Raw genomic sequence first — 16,874 nt, forward strand, 5'->3', positions numbered from 1 at the left:
AAAAGGAATTTAAAAAAAAAAAAACCTCCACACAAACCTCTATTCTTTAGAGCGTGCAGAGTAAAAAGAAGCTGTGGTGGAAAACTAATCAACAACTTATATCAGTGAGCCAACCATGCATTTACAAGAAAATTCCCTGTCAATAGGTGAAGTAGTTCAGCGCGATTTGTGCAGAAAACCTATAAATGACGCTTTACTTCACACTCCCTGCCAGGAAGTCGCGAGTGGGATAAAGGGAGAGCATCCATGACTGTGTCTGTTCAACACTTTGTTATCTCCCATTTCGCTCTCTGGCAACACTATAAATATGGAACAGCTTTCATGGAGCGAAGGATGTCGTCATAACGGGTAAATCAAGAGCAAGCCTCCTACCTCCGTGGTTATAAAATGGCGTCCAGAGAGCGCGAGGTATCTCTACCCCTGAAACTTTAGTTATCAATCACTGGTAAATTAACATAAAGCACGGTTCAGCGGGCGTTGAACTACGAAATCAATTAATGTTTTCTAAATTTCGCCACGGATAAAAAAAAGGGTCCTAGATACTCAAATGCCTAGCAACAACTGACTCCAGCGACAAGTCCAGCGTCAAGACCGTACAACACCAGTGGTTACCCCTGCCTCGGGTGTTACACGGTCTTGATGTCGATACAGCATGACACTACTGAGACGATGCCTCGTTACATAGTTTCTGATGTCTCCGAGGCATTCCCGCATGTCATCATGGAAAATCCCTGTCAATGGCTCACCTTGTTAGCCACTGAGTGAGCAGTGTTCAGGGAGTGAACTACCCGTGCAAACAGCCCCGGGTACAGTGCGACACCAGTAACCGGTGGGGTAGCCAAGAACACGCCGGTACAAATCCTCTTACCTAATCTCTTATCTCTTGTAGGAATACAAGTGTTCACATAAGATGACTCAAATAAAAACACAAAGAACTTTCATTATGTGAGTGTGTGATTGCGTGTTTGTGTGTGAAATGTCAGGTGTGATCTGTCTAACACTCTAACCCTTTCAAGTTATACAGCATTAGTGACCTAGAGTTCACATACAAAGTGTATATAGTAACACATTTCTGAATATTTACTTGCAGTTTGAATAAAATATAATATACGTATGGGACAGCAAAGCACGCGCGCGCTCGAACACACACACAGAAGACCTTAAAATATTTCACATGTGTGTGTGTGCGCGCGTCGTGAAAAGAGACAAAACTAATGAAAGGTAAGTAGTCAAGATTCTATGGAGGTAATATCTGCGGTCCATTGTCCTCAATTATGAATTTTATTAAATACTACAAAATGATCGGACTAATACGAAATTACTTATGTACCAAATCACCATGATCTTTGGGGGATGGAATATAATCAGTTCCACTGATTGTCTGTAATTTAAAGTCCATAATCTCAGAATTATTTACTCGCTTTCCACCGACAAACAGCTAACAGCTAATCCCGGGTGGTTACGTGTTGACCACGAGCTGCTACTGTCCCCGACCACAGCTGCCGGCAGTCTTACGTCATGAATGGCCCCTGGACGTCACGTCCACCCAGTTATGGGCGGGTGGGAGTAAATCTCCGGGGCCTACGTTGCGTCAGACAAAGCTACCCAGCCAGATGATGACGTCGCGTCAGGCGTCAGATGCAGGTGGCGCCGCAGGCATGGAAGACGGGAAAGAAGTGGCCCGACTGACGACGTGTGACGGTTGGCTGGTGATCAGCAGCGAGGGCTCTAGGACAGTAAGCACGAGCGAGATGACCACGTGATCTGACGCTTGATTGACCCTCTTGCCCCGAGCACCGACGTCACAAGGTCAGCCAGATTGCTCAAAGGCAGCTGAACACCACAACACTCTTTCCTTTGTTCTTGGAACAAAACAACCTATCAACACCAGTTGATTAATACAACGACCGGCCAGCCGGCCATCCCATCATGGCGCGGCACGCCTCAGACTGTTGACCCTGACAGTCGCAGTAATTGCTGTCTTTCACACCTCCCCCTTCCTGTTACTTTTCCCTGTCCCCTTCCACCTTCCAGGCTAAAAAAAAAAAAACCCCGAGCTGACTGTCTTAAGGACAGTGCCACCTACAATAATTGACAAAACTTTTACTTTCAGACTCACTGTCAGCTAGAAGCTAACGAACAAATCATCTAACAGTAATGAGATAGTATATAAATAAGATACCTTCGCTCATAAATAAGATTGACAAAAATAAAAGATGGAGACCTATTTCTCAGGGTTCCCTCCTAAATTGGAAATTAAATTGAATGAAGAGGATGATCAACTAGTTCGACTGGCAGTAAAATAAAATACCAATCCTAATGTCACCCGTCTAAACTTTGCTGTTTCCCGAGCTGAGAGAACAGCCATAAAGCTGGCAAGAGAGACAGATGGCAAGAGAAATACAAAAATCTTTGTTTGTGCTCATCGAAAAGAAAGCAATGTTCCTTTGCTTGTACTTATAAGAAGTTCGCTTCTATTGACACCCACAACCACCCCTTCCTCACCACACAAGCACCACCAGTCGTCACCCTTGTTATCGCCTGTTGTGTAACGATGACCAAGTAAAGGTGAGGTAGACTCGGTGGACACGCTCTGCTGGTCACGGTCTTATCGAAGGTAACTACCCGTACCCCGCGGAGGACAGGTGCTTAAACAACTGCTCCACGTCATCACTGCTATCACTCTAAGCTTGTGTGTGTGTGTAAGAGATGATTACGCAAATTGGAATCAACCAATTAAAATTGTTAGACTCGCTCGACCTTTGTACTCTCCACCAGAAGAGACAGACCAGGAGCTTTCCCGAGGGTTGTTAGTCTCACTCGGTACCTTCTACCGATGACACTTGTGAGCCACGTGTGGACTATCTTAGTGTGCTGACTCAGAAACGATCATAATTTTTTTTTAAAAAAAAGGCTTGTGGAAAAACGTAAGTTACATTTTTATTGTCTGCTTTTGAAACCTATTTATATTTTTTTCACATTTGAGTTATCAAAACAGAATCCTGGCCGCGTTAAGAATGAAGGAGAAAGTTAGTTTAATATTAGTGTGTCAGGTTTCTGTTATATCGTGTTATTTAGTTTTGCTGCAGGAAACCTTGTGGAAATGGCCGTTGGACTGAAAGACTTTTCAATGGTGAAATATCTTGCATCTGGAAGTAAGTTTTTAGCGATTACTGCATGAATAAGACAAATGTTCTTCAGCACTTACACTTAAAAAATAAACAACAACAACAAACATGTAAAGGCGCACTCAAGAGACAGAGAAATCCAGATCCATTTGTTTTTAGGAGGCAAAATAAACTCACGACTTATTTCTACTGTGTAAGTAAATTAATCTACAAAGCTGGAATGCGAGATGACACACTGTGGTATGTTGTTGTTTTGGTATGTTTGTCAACATAACGTCATTTTAGGTGTAAATTGGTGTATTTGTATTTTGACTTTTTACACACTTTTTACATCGTATTCAAAATGCACAAACTAAATTAATATTTGTTAAAAAAAATGTCGTTTTGCACCTTTTGAGGTAAGAAGTATTCTAACGACGGTTGCAGGCTTTGCCAGAGTATTTCTCGTGCGGAAGGTCGGAGGAAGAGACGACGGGACGCTGTACGCCATGAAGCGGGTACCCAAGGGAAGTAGCAGAAAAGCCAAGCGCGTGCGCATGGAGCGTGACGTGCTTGACTACATCCGGTATTTCCCGTACGTCACCAACATGCACTACGCGTTTGGGACGGAAGCGGCCGTGTACCTGGTCACAGGTAAGTGGGAGACATTTATATGTAACGATTAATAATGACGTAATAATTTGAGAGCGACACGAGTTAATTAGAGGGAGGAAGCCGGAGTACCCGGAGAGAACCCCAGATGGTCAGCCCTGTGTTCTCATTTCTCATTTCCCTCTCTCCATAATCCTGCATTCTTTTATTTGTTTCTTTGATTCTTTGCTTGGAGTCTCTCTTTCATTCTTTCAGGCTGCTTTTCTTTTTATTTGTCTTTCTCTGTTCTTAATTAGTGGTGGTGGACAGTTGACGCCATCTTCTTATGAATGTTTTAGTCGATTCGTCGGCTTTATTTTTTTGCTAAAATTCCTTGCAGACTTCGTGCGCGGCGGCGACCTGTCCAGGCTTCTGCACGAGCGCAAGTTCTTGGAGGAACGTGACGTCAGGATGTACGTGGCTGAGCTTGTCCTGGCCCTGACTGGTCTTCACAGGGTGAGCTTCATTATTGCATGTGGTGGTGGTGGTGGAACTGAATGACGATAACTCTCCCTGTATCTGTGTGTGTGTTTCGTTTTTTAGAGCGGAGAGATTTATGTGGGTGCGTAAAAACATTTTCAAGCACACCACGTGACATATATCTGTGTATATATGTGTATGCCCGTGCATTTCTAACAGGTCGGAATTGTCCACCGCGATCTCAAGGAGAGAAATATTCTTCTGGATTCCAACGGACACGTTGTCGTCGCGGACTTCGGGTTCAGCAAGTTCCTTAACTTGTCGGAGGTTTGTGTGAACAGCTCACTCCCCCATCGCTACCCTCCGTCTCTACGGGTACAGAAGGGGGTACATTTTGTTTATGTCACTTTGTCAAAACATTTTGAGGGAATATTATCATATTTACTTGTTTAGCTGTAAACTGAAAATACACAGGAAAATACCGTCTTGAAAGTTACATGCCTACCTTTTAAATTAATTAAATGAACACCTGTTTATTTTTATTTATATATTTTATAATTATCTGTAACACGTGTTACAGAAGGAAAAGACCTACTCCTTCTGCGGTACCTTAGAATACATGGCGCCGGAAGTGATCAACCATACTTTAGGAATGGATCAGGTGAGTGAAATCATTTTTAAAACATTATACAATTATTAGCACGAAATATTCAATACGGTATTATTTTGCAAGACTTTTAATAAAATAGTAATAGAAACAACAAAATAATTACTCAACATATCAGTAAAAAGTCCAAACAGTAATTTTGCTGCACAATGTTTTACCGAACCTGTGTTAAGATAATTCTTTCTTGGCCTCAAACTCAACGAGTTGTCCTTAGTCGGACAAATACAGACAAAGGATTATGTAACAACTTTCCCAAGCTTGGATAAACGGTTGTCTACATCTGTCATGTCAAGACTGTGGATATTAAATAGAATGTGAAATGTCTGTAAATGTACATGGGAGACTAACAGTTGCGGGTGTTGTGCTGCAGGCAGTGGACTGGTGGGCTCTGGGTGTGGTGACGTGTAAGCTTCTCGGCGGGTTGTCGCCCTTCTGTGTGGAGACGGAGACAACTCTAGGAAAGCCATCTTTGAGTAAGTCACCGCCATTCTATCTTCGGTTTTGTTTTTGTTTTTTGTTTGTTGTTGTTTTTTGTTTTGTTTTGTTTTTTCTGTTTGGTTTTTTTGTTTGTTTGTTTGTTTTGTTTTGTTTTTTTGCTTTTTTTTCTCTCCACAACCCATCCATGTCCGCTAAGCCCCAAACTTTTTCTCGCCTGCCTTTCCTTCTCCCTTTCTTGCCCCGATCCTCCTAATACAAGAGAACCCTTTGTCATGATTTGTTGTAATATTATTTTTCAGCCGTATCCTGCACGGGCAGCCGACCTTTCCCCCGGCGGCGTCTCTCGAAGCCCGAGACTTCATGCAGGCGCTGCTGACAAAAGATCCCGAGAAGCGCCTGGGATCTCGCGGAGTGGACGAGATCAAGGCTCACCCCTTCTTCCGCGGACTGAGTTGGGACGAGGTGATGGCCAAGACCAACCGGGTGCCTTTAATACCCGAAGTTCTCAGCGACCAGGAGCTGACTGAGTCTCACAAGCGCGTGCCTTTGAAGGAGTGTGACGTCACAGCGCCCCCTGAAGACAACATTTTTTATGAGGTTGTACAGCACACAGTTTGTTGTCGTGATGGTCGCCATCATCATCGTCATCGCTTTACTTGTCATTAAAAGCACAATAGGCTGATCATTACCATCACGTTCGATGTCTGTTTCAGGGATTTACCTATGTGGCAGCCTCCATCTTGCTGTCAGAAATAACGGACGAGGAGGACCTGTCAATGACATCTGACTAATAGTCTCCTGCAATTCTGGTCTTGATTGGCCCGCTAGCAAGTTGCTAGTAGTATCATTGTTTACAAAAGTGACAGTCAAGGTAAATATCATAATGTGTGCAATATTTTATCATTGGACACATCCCAGGATGAACTTTTAAGCTCATAGACATTGTACTCCAGTCCTGCAGTCAGTCATGTTTAACAAATAATTTTAGATGACAAATTTACATACGTATATTTTGAACATCAACGATCACAAATTGAAAATGAGAGTTCATGAGGTAAAGCATGTAGAAATATAATTATTAAATGGTAAAATTATATATATATTGAATATTATGTTGAACATAAGAAATAAATTGAATAAAAGATAATATTTTAGTTGTCTTTAGAAGTAAAGTGCTCTCCATTCAATAAAGGTGTTTGAGTGACAGATAATATGCTTGATCAGAAAGCAATTCTTGAACAAATCACTAAAACCTGTTTATTCCAGACGAATTTACAAATTATCAGTGATGTTTGCCAGTACTTGGCAAATGACAAGTGCTTGACACCAGAGGACAGAGCTTTCTTTAATCAAGTGTACAGTGAGTAGCGAACATGGATTCTGACATTATATTTATATTCTGACATTATATTTATACACACATTCATAACATCACAAGTCACTTCGCTCTATATAGAGTGTTAGCATTACATGTACACACTACATAATACAAAATAGCACTAACACACAAGAGTCATACTTGTGTAGGGTCTGAGTATATTATGGGATACACTACACTATCACTATTACAGGTTATCATAGCATTGAATGATTTCATTACATTTGTCTCATTTTCATATATATACTTTCAGAGGATGAAATTCTTGAGAAAGTCCAGTTTCTGGATGACTGCCTTGTGCCGGGCAAGATGTTTGTTTGCACTTCAAGAGAAAAGACAAGGAGTTTATATCATGCTGCCTACATAAAGAATATGAGCTCTGTGGCGGAGTTCTCATGCTCCTTTCGAGTGTGAGTATGCTCTTTAGAAATTTTGCATTTATATTTCTTATTATTATTAAGGTATTTTATCCTTGAAAAGATTTCTCTTTGGAGGGAGGGGATGAGGGAAGGAGGGGAGGGGTAACCAGCCTACCCTGCGGGTTGTTTGCACACACATCTAAAAACGCGGAAAAGCAGGCAGATATAAACAAGACCAATGAGTCATTTTTAAATATTATTTACGCTTTTCTGGACATGGGGACATTAGATGACCTGGAATGGGGTGAGTTGTGAGTTGAGCAACTGCCTTGCTTGATGTTCCATCCATGAGACCTCCACCTAGTGTGCGTCAAACGAGTCTATTTTTACATCTTCATCGTATTTATTTGTTTACTTTCATTGAAGCGTTAGGATGGGAAAGGAAGACAAATAATATTATTGTACGACAACAGTTCATAATATATAAAAGAACTATATACCCCAGTTATGTTGTTTTGCTCTTCCGTGTTTTTAGCTGTGTGTGTGCTCCATTGTCGCCGTTCCTCTTCATCCTGGCCATGGACTGGATCATGAAAACTTCCACCGACAGTGAGAGGAGAGGGATCAGATGGACCATGACTATGACAGCAACAACAACGCTGGAAGACTTGGACTTTGCTGTCACACAGCCACCAAGACATGCATGAAAAAACAAAGGCCTTCTCAGAAACAGCTGGAAACCTTGGCTTGAAGGTCAGCACAAAGAAAACGAAAAGTATGAGAGTGAACGCCAGAGTCCAAGACAGCATCAAACTAAATGGAGAAGAGATTGAGGAAGTTGACAGTTTCACCTATCTTGGGTCCAAAATGTCAAACACCGGGGATGCGGAGGTGGAGATTCGAGCCCGACTGGCGAAAGCCAGCCACGCCTTCGCCTCACTCAGGAGCACATGGAAGGCAACAAACATCAGCCAGAAGATCAAACTGAGAATCTTCAAGTCAAATGTGATCAGCACCCTTCTTTACGGATTAGAATCATGGAAGATGACCAAAACCATCAGTAACAAGCTTGATGTCTTCTATAACAGATGTCTCAGGCGCATACTTAACATCTGTTGGCCAAACACCATCACCAACGAAGAACTCGATCCACCAAAGAACTGAAACCGAGTCCATCACCACGCAGGTTCAACGAAGGCGTTGGCGATGGATTGGACATGTGCTCCGCCAGCAGACAGCAGACCTTTCCAGAGTCGCCCTACGATGGACTCCAGACGGCCGAAGAAAACGAGGCCGCCCAAAGGAAACTTGGAGAAGGACAATGGAAAGGGAGATGAAAGGAAAGGGCTGGACATGGGGTCACCTAGAGCGGGTTTCAGCCGATCGACATCAGTGGCAGACTCTGGTTGGGGCCTTGTGTGTAACCTGATGCACGAAGAGGAATAGACAGATAGTGCTCCCTTGGAGAGTTTCACTGGGTGTCTCTCATAATCTCCGAGTGTCTCTTTCCCTTTTACCACTCAGTTTGCTGGAGTGATAAGGACAAAAATTATTTTAATGTGAATGATAAATTCTTTGATTTGTAGGATCATAAATATTCTTACAGCAAATTTAATAAAAGAAAGCAAAGCAAAAATAAAACACTGAAAAACTTTATTTGGCAGTTTATTGCTTAAAAAAACACACAAGCGCGCGTCCACTCCCGAGAGCTAGTTATAAAGCATGTGTCTTGTCCAGGTTAGTGATACAAACAATGCACAAAATGGTCAAATCTGTGAAGAGTGTCTCGTAGAAATTACAAAGATACAATTTGAAGTCCAGAGAAGAAAAGGCGACAATAACGTGTTTTTGTTTTTTTTTGTTTTTTTTTTTAATATATTTTTTTATATTATACAGTAGAATTTATCAACATTAACATGTCTAGAGTACCTCTCTAGGGAAAGAGAGAACTTCCCGTACAAAAGAATGATCTACTCGGCAACGCTTGTTAGAAACCTGGTCTTTCGCCATCATGTCCAGGTGAACTTTCGTCTGGTCCACCTCGGTAAGGTCTTGGGAAGGCCTGGCACCATCTAGCTCAAAGCGAACACGCTTGCAAGCCCTGGGTCTGAGAGCTTGCATGGAAGACACATCCAGACCCATGTCCAGCTCCCGACACCTTGTGATGGACAAGCCCAGACTGCCGAGTGAGGACCTCGTTGCTGACAGACAGCTGCCACACAAGGTGCTTGTACATGGGAGGACATGAGGGTATGGAGGCTCCGCCCATTGAGTGGGTGGCTGTTGCATGGCCGGTGCAACATAATAAAAATCCTGAAACAGATATTAAACGCATGTTATTATTATTATTAATGTAGCTGATGGAAGTATCTATAAGAAACAATGTTGCAAAACACTCTTCTAGAAATCATTTACAAAAGTCGTAAGCAAAGCTAACAAAGAAAACAATTTTAGCAGGTCTTTTCATTGTCTTAGTTTATCATATCAGAAGACTTTTTATTATTATCTTAACGGCCCTCACTCAAGTGCATTGAGAAAGGAACATCAATTTCAATGATGCCAGATGATAATATTTAACTCTATAAACATTCTATCTTAGTATTGAATGCATTAATTATCAACAACAGGTAAACAATAAATAGGAATGTTTTAAAAACAATAGAATAAAGATAAGCATACCTCGAAATATTTGTGGGTGGTGCGGATGATGCAGGACTGGGTATCGGGATCGCACGCACGTAGACGTGAGTCGTCTTCCGCCTCGTTCTCACCCGGTGTCTCGGTAAACTCCTCTGAGAAGTTGCTTACATCATGGTCACTCGTCACACAGGGGAGGTAGGGACCGCAACCTTTTTCTTTTTAAGGTCCTTCCAGTCAATCTCCTTAAAGAATTTATGCTTCATGACCTTTTTGACTCCCCGGGTACCCAGCGTTTACTGGGGTCTTTGTTGAGGAGTGAGTGAATGAAGTTTCTCACCTCCTTAGAGAATGTGCTGGGGTATGATGGCGTGCTCCCGCGAATGGCGCTGAAACGAAGACATGTCGATGATGATGATTAAAAAAGTGCAGCTGACAGCTTCATATTGAACCTCAGAATACTTGCTCATAAATAATAGTATAAATATTACAGTGAACTTATATCATTCATTAACCTCACATCCACCTTCTCATGGGGAAAATCAGGTAACGGCTAAGCAAATAAAGACTACAAACCTGATGATGGATGCGAAGTAGTTTTCATTTTCATCTTCGTGTGCCGTGAATGGACAATGACCGGTGAGAAGCTCGTAGGAGACGACTCCTACTGCCCACCAATCCACTGGCTGCAAAAATGAGAGAATGTGTTCTGCACGAAGTTCAGTCTGCATTTCATCTCATCATCATCCAATCAACAACAACAATCATCAACAATCATCATTGTGTGGGATGGTACTTACATAGCCGTGTCCTCCAGCCTGGATGGCCTCTGGCGCCATATACCGCAGGGTTCCGCACGATTCCGAACTCGGGATCTGGAGAAGAAATCGAGCAAAAATTGAAAAACAAATGTACAGTAGAGTAGTTGTACCTCCTTCTAAAACGAAATTACTATTAAAGTATGTCTATTTTTAGTTTCATGCCTTTTGTGTCCGCCACAACCCAATTAACAAAATTATAGTCTAAAGTTCCGATCTTACAAAGAAATTTAAATGATAACTAAAACACACACACAGGTGAGATAAAGAAGAAAAGTACCTGGCAGGAAGAGAGAAACTTGCTGAAACCAAAATCAGTAAGGATGACATGACCGGAGGAGTCTATGAGGATGTTTTCTAGCTTGACATCCCGATGCACGATACCCAGCTGCAGTGAAACGTTTGTTAATCAGTTCAGATTGATGAATGACACAGCTGTGACATGCAGCTCGAGAATACTGGAACTTTAAATACTAGACGTCTAATATGCAGCACATCTTTTTATATGTGTGTTTGTTTGTGTGTGTGTGTGTGTGGAAAACAACACAAATAATTTTACTATAAAAATTGATTCTATAGACTCATTTCCAAAGAAAAGCCGTTATGAAACATGCCGTTACTAGTTTGGAGTTTCAGTAAAGATAATGGCCACTTACCTTGTGTAAGTATCGAAGGGCCAGGACAAGCTCTCCAACGTAGAACTTGACACACGATTCACACAAACTGCCCCTCCGTGACACGTGGGTATACAGGTCACCCCCATTTACGAAATCTGAAAAAGAACAAAAAAATTATGTCACAACAAGATACATTGTTCTGACATCAGTAGAAAATTTAGAGAATTCCACCGTCTGAGACCTGGAAAATGATATAGAGTTAGCAGGCGGAGGGAGTTCATGAGTGAAGGCCTGCCACGTGATCAGCAGTAAAAAGAACAATCACACTTCCACCAATTATTGCATTTACTAAGAACAGAGAAGACTAATTGGTTGAACATACCAAACACGAAGTTTAGGTGTGTGGGGTCCTCAAATGCATAATTCAAGGATGCCAGAAACCGCTTCTCACGCACGCTCTTCAGCACTTTGAGCTCATTCAGCAAGTTGTCCATCCTCTTCCGGTCTTCTGTCTTCTTCGCCTTTTTCATGGCATATAGGCGGCCATAGTCCCACCCATTTATTTTAAAGACAAGGAAAACCTTGCCAAAAGCTGCGAACAGAAACCGGATTTATCAGCTTAATGTTGATCACAAAATCGCTCATAAACCAGTGACAATCGTAAGGAATAAAGATGTATTGTAACAGTCTTCATGCGATCATGAAGTGAACACAAACTTACTTCCTTCTCCAATCATGGAGACCTTGTCGAAATGTTCTGCTCGTACTTTGACTTGGCCTTCCATTGTTACTGCAACACAAAAACACAAAGAGGATGGTCGTTAACAGGACCGCTGCCATGCCACGTGGCAACAAACCAACATCACGAGTCATTCCTTTTCTCTAAGTTGTTTACGAGCACTAATTGTGTTTTTTCCTAATGTAATTATCCAGCTTAATGTAATTATCCAGCTTTTTGACAATCAGAAGTAAACTCCGTTTGAGATGCTCCTGAAAGCAGTTTCGGTGTCATAAAAGTGAAATTTTTGCAAGGAAATTAGACGGACCCAAATGACATGGAGACATCGTCTGTGAAACGTTTTGGCGTGAATCACACAACGGGTGCTAAACTATATGTGAATGCGATAAAGCCTTCAAATCAACAATTGTGTCAGTAACAAAACATCAACTCACATTACAAATACTATTTCGCAGGAATGTCTACAGTTTCATGCAAAAACGTGCGCGTGCTCAAACGTTCATACCTAAATAAAAAAAAAATTCCTTTCTTACCTTCTATGACAAGTAGAAAAGAGTCTCCTAGCAACGTGAAAGTGAAGTCTGTTGGACAATTGACTTGACACCGACACTGTCGTCGGTATGACTGACCAGTACTAGAAGAACTGAACAATGACTGGTACACCGCCACGTGGTGGCGACCTCAGTGAAGTCAGCAGTTGGTTGTTGCCATGCTGGCCAGCGAATTTTTGTGAACACTTTCACACCTTGCCGGCGCCCCGCGGAGAGCTTGAGGACCTCACGAAGGGCAGTTGCCATTGTTTGCAAGAATAGTTCAAAACAGGTGAGTTGTTTTGTCTGGTGACAGTCATTAGCCAATGGGAGCGCTACCAGAGTAATTGATGTGGAAACTTGTTGATGATTAAAATCAGACACAAGAAAAAAAAGGCTACTTTTTCTAAGCCACTATTTTTTCCTTTTCCTTTTTTTTTTTTTTTTTTTTTTTGAGATGCGGTAAGAAAAGAGAAAGATATAGAAAGAAGAAATTCTAAGGTTCTAAGAAAAGGAGTATTGCAGCTGCTCATACTTTGCATACCTGAACATTTCGTTTCTCGGTGCAAATGAATCAAACATCAACAAATCAGTCGTCATCCACACAGCTGTGACACATGCCAAAACCCTAGTTTCTTTCAGTTTTAATTCATTTTATTTTACAAGAGAATGACAACACATCGACACCATCAAACAGAGAGACAATCTGTACGATGAAGCATAATTATCTCTCACACAAACAAAGCCACATATCAACAAAGAGAAACCTGCAGATCCCTGTCGACACCAATTGTCTCCTGCTCAAAAAAAAAAAAAAAACAACAAACAAAAAACAAAACTGAGGCACCGAAATGGAAGGGCGCATCTCATCCAAACATCCAGAATCAGGTACGACTCCAAACAAATGTCAAAACGAAGTCCAAGGAGAGACGACAACATATCAGGTGAGAGAAAGTCAAAGCAGTCGCCAGGGGACATCACTCTTCAGGTCAGTGTTGGTAATAACAGGAGTTAAGGGTCTTGCTACTGACGGCGCTTCTCGCAAATAAAGTAATTGTCCTCAAAACACTCTTTGTCATTCAGCAGATTGTTTAGGTTCCCCGCCACCTGTTGGCAACGTTTGTCAAAATATGAATGTAAATACATCGATGTGTACATTATACGTGTGTATATATATATGTCTTCATCTTATATAGGCCAACAAAAATCGATCAAGAGAAAAACATTAATCCTTATTTAAAAAAAATAAAATTTAAAAGATAAATTTAAACAAAACGTTTGTGAAAACAATAATTAAATAACCATTTTAATTTAAAATCAGCTTTTACAAATTATTTTTAAATTAAAATAGCAAAAATTATTTTTAACCTCAGCTTTATCTTGAACTGTCCTTTGGTTTCTGTCTTTAATGGGTCTTCACTGATTAATTAAACACACATCATCTGTGGCGCTGAACGATATCTTAAACACTGATTATCCACACTTACCGTTAAGCAGTGTTGACTGTCATTGTCATTGTTAGGTTGACCAGAAGCCCAGAATGGTTTCAAGAAGTCCTTGTCTATGCGGGAACCGCTGATCCAGTCAAACATGGCGGCGTCGCCGGTCCAGCGGCCAGAGAGATCGCTGATTGGACGAGCAGCCCCGATGTGAAAGATCTTCGATTCTCGGCCTGTTGATGAATGAATAATTAAATGAACTGACGACCCGACTTAAGCACATAATTTACGCAGTGATATTAAACTGAAAATATTTGTAGGATTATTGTATTTATATTTAGTATTCATATTTTCTATTTAACAAAATAACAATATGGCGATGAGCGATGCTTCTACGTGGCTCTTTTTTCTTATAAATGCAGGATAATATTCATTACACTGACAACAAAACTTAAAAGGGTATTCCTATCACTAGTGTGTGTTCATGCTACATCGAGATCAACAATGGAAACAGATATAAACAAAACCAGTTTCACAGTTCACAAAAATATTTTGTCGAGAATTCAAACTGGGCTACACCAGTGTATTTGTATTTTTGCCGTCGACTTGCTTGTTATACTTTCGAAACCAAAACAAAAAACCGTTTAACAAGACTCAAATGTTCTTTCCCTTCAGTCCATGGAGTCTCACCAGGTGTTGTCCAAATGGCGGTTAAGAGAATCTTCATTTTAAGCGAGGTGTCGGGTACGACCAAGGTCAGCCCACGTTTTTCACATTCAAGTTTGTTGTCAGTCCAGTTGTTTGTGATGTTGTCGACAACAAGAAAACAAAACTGGGCTGCCGGGGAGAGCACAAATCCATCATCCACTGGACACCAGTCTGCACGCAAAAATAAACGATTTATCATCCTCCTCATCCTCCTCATCATCATGCTAAATAGAACGAAAGAAATAATAAAGGAAGAAAGTAAAGAAGACGAAAGGTACAATACTGAATTAAAGAAAGAAAGAAAAAGAAATTGATTGAGGAAGATGTTAAAAAGAAACAAGTATCTAGAGACATAATTTATTTATGCTACACTAGACATCAAGTACAATAGGAATCTAGGTGTACTTAGAAAGTTGTCGTTGTTCTCTTTCTCCCAATGCACGAAGCTTGTATCCGGTGCTGAGGACGAGATGTCCAGCAACGTCACATTCCTCTCCATCAGCTCACATTTTCCTACCGGGTAGTTTGTTACAACGGCCACACACCCGGCAAAGGAACTGCACCTTAGAACGCAAGAGAGCGGGGAGAGGTCAGAGGTCACCTGATGGACGACTTGTCTCGTTCCTGTGATGATCTCATTTTCGCGCATGAGCACCCACAGGCCAACACGAACTCTGTTGAACAGAAACACTGGGTCCCTTTAACCACAGGAAACACTCGTTAACTGTATAATTACGTATCCGTGAAATAATCAAATATCACAAAGTTCTGTCTTGAGTGAACTGGACACTTACACGTTAAAAGCAGCGACCACAGTGAGAAGAACAGGTTCCATTGTAAGAGTAGAACATTCGAGGTCGAAACCTGCGGCGGCCAATCACCACGACACACAACCGCAATAAATTTATAGCCACCCGTACCCGTCTTGCTCGACTTCTAAACGTGATGGTCATCAAGATGTCGGCTCTGATTTCCACGGTCTGGATGAGTCCCGAGCATCGTCACGTGACTGAGGTTCAAGTACATACATGGCCCAGGACCGCAAACAAAGCCGTTTGTAGACTGAAGAATATTCATGTGACATGGATAGTGTTTGCTGTGCTAACGTGTAAATGGGAGACAAGCAGGAGGCAGAGTGGGTTATCTTCCGCTGACAGTTTCCTTTTCACTGTGAACAATAGAAACTGGTTTCCGTAGGTATCATGTTCCCCCCCTCCCACTTTTGTCATCCGTCTGAGCTTCTTAGAAAATTGTGATTCACTGGCATTGTTATTAAATGTCTTTTTGGTTGATTAGACCATCCGCCAATTCCACTATTCCACATAGGGACATATAGACATACAATTTATATATATATATGTGTGTGTGTGATCTTCAAATGCCTTTTTTTCGTTTTTTTTTTTTTTTTTTTTTTGTTGTTTTTTTTTTTTTTGCTGTAACAATGGCGATTCCCTTCAGATATCAAAGAAACTAAAAGAATCCTCTCAGCGTGTTACTTATTTGGTAAACTATTCTTTCATTTCGTTTCTCGGTGCAAACATCAATAAACCAATCGACATCCACACAGCTGTGACTAACGCCAAAAAATAGTTCTTTCAGTTTTAATTCATTTTATGTTACAAAATAATATCGAGATATATTTTCTTTAGAAGATAAATAAAACTAGATTTTTTTAGAAACGTTAACGACAGAATAATTATGTTGACAGTTCTAACGAGTCAAAGGTCAGCCACTGTCCAGAGCCTGGTGTTGAACTTTCACAGAGGTCAGCTTGAAATGGTTCAGTCTGGTCTCCATATTGCAGTGATGTCATCAGGTGACGACATTGCAAAATTACGTATGCATTCAGCGGAATGCTGACTCCGCAGCCGCCACTCAGGTGAAGGGACATAACTCGTCAAGTCAGTGTTGATAATATCAAGAGTTACAGGTCTTGGTACTGACGGTGCTTCTCGCAAACAAAGTAAAAGTCATCGGAACAGCATTTGTCACTCAGCAGGTGGCTCAGAAGTCCCGAAACCTGTTAGAAAGGTTTGTTAGAATAAAAAATATTTAATTAATAACTGTATAAAACACACATGCAAACATCCATACACATACATATCATTACATCTCTCAATATATGTTATATAGGCAAACTTGCACTAATTACATGACAGAAATTAATCGTTTTTTTATCGATTGTACATATTATATAAAAGAATAGAAAATAAAAATAGTCAACAGTTTCAAATACAATTTGACATAAAATATTTTTTAATTAATTTTTGCATTAAAATAGCTTTTCGCTTCAGTTTTAGCTTCAACCGTCTTTTGGTTTTTGTCTATTTTGAGAGACAGCAAAAAGTAAAGACAGCAAAAAAAAA

General features: G+C 41.0%; 2 protein-coding genes across 2 annotated transcripts; one reads left to right on the forward strand and one right to left on the reverse strand.

Annotated features, from left to right (window-relative positions):
- The first annotated feature begins 3,103 nt into the window (after positions 1–3,103).
- On the forward strand, positions 3,104–6,074 carry LOC112575773 (ribosomal protein S6 kinase alpha-4-like). The gene is made up of 8 exons (XM_025257788.1): positions 3,104–3,155; positions 3,555–3,761; positions 4,099–4,214; positions 4,398–4,505; positions 4,759–4,839; positions 5,216–5,343; positions 5,583–5,880; positions 5,997–6,074. Exons 1-8 carry the CDS (start codon positions 3,104–3,106, stop codon positions 6,072–6,074), a joined length of 1,068 nt encoding a protein of 355 aa, XP_025113573.1.
- Positions 6,075–8,940: 2,866 nt separating this feature from the next.
- On the reverse strand, positions 8,941–12,628 carry LOC112575774 (ribosomal protein S6 kinase alpha-5-like). The gene is made up of 8 exons (XM_025257789.1): positions 12,577–12,628; positions 11,814–11,882; positions 11,475–11,684; positions 11,132–11,247; positions 10,756–10,863; positions 10,458–10,532; positions 10,234–10,343; positions 8,941–9,232 (listed from the first exon to the last, which is right to left on the reverse strand). Exons 1-8 carry the CDS (start codon positions 12,626–12,628, stop codon positions 8,941–8,943), a joined length of 1,032 nt encoding a protein of 343 aa, XP_025113574.1.
- Positions 12,629–16,874: the final 4,246 nt, after the last annotated feature.

This window comes from Pomacea canaliculata, linkage group LG11, assembly GCF_003073045.1.
Source record: "Pomacea canaliculata isolate SZHN2017 linkage group LG11, ASM307304v1, whole genome shotgun sequence".
NCBI classification, from domain to species: Eukaryota; Metazoa; Mollusca; class Gastropoda; order Architaenioglossa; family Ampullariidae; genus Pomacea; species Pomacea canaliculata.

Bases quoted from the DNA above. Each gene is read 5' to 3' on its own strand.
- LOC112575773 (XM_025257788.1), top strand. From the start codon at position 3,104: ATGGCCGTTGGACTGAAAGACTTTTCAATGGTGAAATATCTTGCATCT. The intron at 3,156-3,554 runs GTAAGTTTTTAG...CGACGGTTGCAG, and splicing joins GAAATATCTTGCATCTGGAA to GCTTTGCCAGAGTATTTCTC. The intron at 5,344-5,582 runs GTTTTGTTTTTG...ATTATTTTTCAG, and splicing joins TCACCGCCATTCTATCTTCG to CCGTATCCTGCACGGGCAGC.
- LOC112575774 (XM_025257789.1), bottom strand. From the start codon at position 12,628: ATGGCAACTGCCCTTCGTGAGGTCCTCAAGCTCTCCGCGGGGCGCCGG. The intron at 11,248-11,474 runs GTATGTTCAACC...GTTCTTTTTCAG, and splicing joins ACACCTAAACTTCGTGTTTG to ATTTCGTAAATGGGGGTGAC. The intron at 10,533-10,755 runs GTACTTTTCTTC...TTTCTTCTCCAG, and splicing joins AGTTTCTCTCTTCCTGCCAG to ATCCCGAGTTCGGAATCGTG.